At 65.2% G+C, this 3,113-nt stretch overlaps 1 protein-coding gene across 1 annotated transcript; it reads left to right on the top strand.

Moving 5' to 3' along the window:
* Positions 1-450: 450 nt before the first annotated feature.
* Positions 451-3,113, top strand: IER5L (immediate early response 5 like). The gene has a single exon (XM_071453998.1). It carries the CDS (start codon positions 804-806, stop codon positions 1,791-1,793), a length of 990 nt encoding a protein of 329 aa, XP_071310099.1. The 5' UTR covers positions 451-803; the 3' UTR covers positions 1,794-3,113.

Here is a 3,113-nt window from a genome sequence, read left to right as displayed (position 1 = left end):
GGAGGGGCGTGCCGCGCCCCCGCCCCCGCGGCTGCTCGGGACCGCCCACCGGGGCGGGCACCGCCCCCCGCTCACCTGTGCAAGGGGAGCGGCGCGGGGAGGCGCCGCCCCGGCTCCGCCGCCGCTCGAGCGGGACCCCCGGTGCCCTCAGCGTCCCTCGCCCGGCCCGGCCGAGCCCCCGCCGCCCTCACGGGCCGCGCCGCGCCTGACACCATTTGAACGGCGCGAGGCGCCCGCCTCACTGCTATTGGCCGCGATGCCCGCCCGTCAAGTCGTCCTCCGCCTTTCCATTGGTAGCGCCGGCCGCGAGGGGCGGGGCGCGGGGGCCGGCGCAGCGGTATAAAAAGCGGGGGCCGGGCAGGCGGGCGTTCAGTGTCTCTGCGCGACAGGTACGGGAGGGCGCGGGGGGGAGGCGCGCGCGGGTGGGCGGGGCGGGCGGGAGCGCGCGGAGGGGCGGGCGGGGGGCGGTGCCGCGCGGGAGGGCGGGGCGGGGGCGCGCGCGGCGCTGGTGGCGCTGCCCGCCCGCGCCGTCCGTGCTCGGAGCGCGGCGGCGGCGGCAGCAGCGGGAGCCCCCGGCGATGCCCGCGCTGCTCCCGCCGCTGGCCGCCCCCTGAAGACACCCCTCTCTATTTGCCCCCCTTCTCCAGCGACCTCAGGCTCTTTCCCCCCTTTTCCCCTTCCCCCCCTCCCCTTTATTCCCTCCCCCCCGCCTCTTTATCCTCCTTCCTTACGACCCTCCGCACCCGCCCGGCTGCCGTGTGGATGCGGGCCGGGGTGCCTGGCTGCGCGGGCGGCGAGAGCCGATGCTGAGGGGCCGGAGGAGGATGGAGTGCACCCTCGATGCGCAGAGTTTGATCAGTATTTCCCTGCGGAAGATCCACAGCTCCCGCACGCAGCGAGGCGGCATCAAGCTCCACAAGAACCTGCTCGTCTCCTATGTGCTCCGCAACGCCCGGCAGCTCTACCTGAGCGAGCGCTACGCCGAGCTCTACCGCCGCCAGCAGCACTACCCCGACGGCGCCCCGCTCCTCGCCATGCCCGCCTGCCCGCCGCCCGCCGCCGCCGCCCCGCCGGAGCTGGCGGCGCTCCCGCTGCCCGCCGACACGCAGGACCGCGAGGCGCGGAGCTGCGGGGCTGCGCGGGGCGGCGCGGAGCTGCTGGAGGTGCCGGTGTGCGCGGTGCCCCCGGAGATGCAGCGAGCGCCCTGCAGAGACTCGTCCCCGGGCTTCTACCGGGCCGCCGGCAGCGCCGGTCCCGGCGGCGGAGGCAGCGCGGCCCCGGGGCTGCTCTACGCCGCCGGCTGTGACTTCGGGAGCGGCGGGGCCCCGCACTGTAGCAGCCGCACCACGGTGCTGGATTTGGACACTCACGTCGTGACCACGGTGGAGAACGGGTACTTGCACCAGGACTGCTGTTCGCAGTGCCCCTGCTGCTGCCAGCCGGCACCGGGGCTCGCCTCCCCGCCGCCCGCGCCCGGCACCAAGCGCAAGTATTACCCGGGGCAGGAGGAGGAAGAGGAGGGGGTGGAGGAAGGGGAGCCGGGGGGAGGCGGGGTGGCGGGCGGCCCCCCCTTCGCCCCGTGCACCAAACGCGCCCGCTTCGAGGAGTACAGCGCCGAGCACCCCCAGGACTCTTCCAACATCTCCAACTTGATCTCCATCTTCGGCTCCGGTTTCACGGGGCTGGTGAGCCGGCAGCAGGCGGACTCGGAGCAGCCCCTCAACGGGCAGCTGTGCAGCAAGCAGGCGCTGGCGAGCCTGGGAGCCTGGACTCGGGCCATCGTCGCGTTTTAGAGAGAAGTGGGGGAGCAGAAGGGGTGTGGGGGGGCTGTTGACAAAACGGGGGTGCAATCCGAGGGACGGCGGCTCCGGAGGGGGGACCCTGAAACAAAGGCAGGGAGGGGGGTTGGGGCGAGGGGAGGGGGGTGCCGAGGGGTGCGCAGGGGAGGCGGGGGGGCAGAGCCGCGCTAGTGTTTTATAAATTGTACAATAAAGAAAAAAAAAATCTAAGATCTTGGGACTTTATTTTTGCAGAGATGAGAGGAAAAAAAAACAACAACAAAAACAAGCAAACAAACGAAAACAAAACAAACAACAACAAAAAAAAAACCAACAACGAGGCACCTATTTAAATAATCCTCTTTGTGTCCGCTCGGGCTCTCTTCGCGGCGGCTTCCTGGGGCCGGTGCTGGCGGCCGGTAGCGCCACGTGAGAGCCGGGACCGGCCCCGGGACCCCGCGGCGGGAGCGCCCCCGGCCCCGCTCCCCGCCCCGGGCCGCCCCGCGGGTCCCGCCGCCCCCGGCTCGCTGCCCTTCAGGGTGCGGACAGGGGAAAAGCCGCTGCTGCCCCGTCGCTTTTGTGCGTTTCTTTATATATTTAAAAGAACAAAAAAAAAAAAAAAAGGCAGAAATGAAAACATTTCAACTTTCCTCCCAGAAGAAACGTGTGCGATGTGACTTCTTCCCACCGCTTGTGCCAGGGGAGCGCTGGAGGGTTCTGAGAGCTGAATGTGGGAAGGGGAAAAGCAGGAGCCGGGGGTCCCTCCGGGCTGCGCCCCGCCACGCCGGGGAAGGGGCGAGCCACCCCCGGCAGCCCGGAGCCTCCGCCTCGGTGTGTGCTTGTGATGCCGCAGGTACCCGTGTAACGCGACTCACGTCTCCAATGTGTGTGCCGGGTCTGAGCCCTTTTTTTTTTTTTTTTCTTTTCTCCCCTCTCTTTTTTTTTTTTTCCTTAAGTTTAACTGTTCTGGTTTCAGCCTTCCCAATCATAAAACCAGCAGTGTTTGGTCTTGTGAAGAGATTGTCTCCTGTAGAGTCTCTTGATTTTTTTTTTTTTACATTATTTTTTAAAGAAAAACCTTTTGTTGTAAAAAGGTGGGTTTTCTGGTCGTCGTCCCCTCCTCTTTCTTTTGCCCACTCCCAACTTCACGGTATCAGCACTGTGTGTAACTGAGGATGCTTTGCAAAACGGTCTGTTGGGGTCTTCTTTTTTTTTTCCTGCCCCTTTTTCTTTGTTTGTAAGCCTGTATTTTTGTGCATATGGAATTGTATATCACCGGGTAAAACTGTTCAGATTTGTTTAAATTTATAATCTTAATAAAAAGTCGATTATAAA

Source organism: Agelaius tricolor, unplaced genomic scaffold, assembly GCF_023055355.1.
Source record: "Agelaius tricolor isolate 1412-34295 unplaced genomic scaffold, bAgeTri1.0.p SCAF_38, whole genome shotgun sequence".
In the NCBI taxonomy this organism is placed as follows: domain Eukaryota; kingdom Metazoa; phylum Chordata; class Aves; order Passeriformes; family Icteridae; genus Agelaius; species Agelaius tricolor.
This window is presented reverse-complemented; position numbering and strand designations above follow the sequence as displayed.

Excerpts from the sequence above, each read along its gene's own strand:
- IER5L (XM_071453998.1), top strand. The coding sequence starts at position 804 with ATGCTGAGGGGCCGGAGGAGGATGGAGTGCACCCTCGATGCGCAGAGT.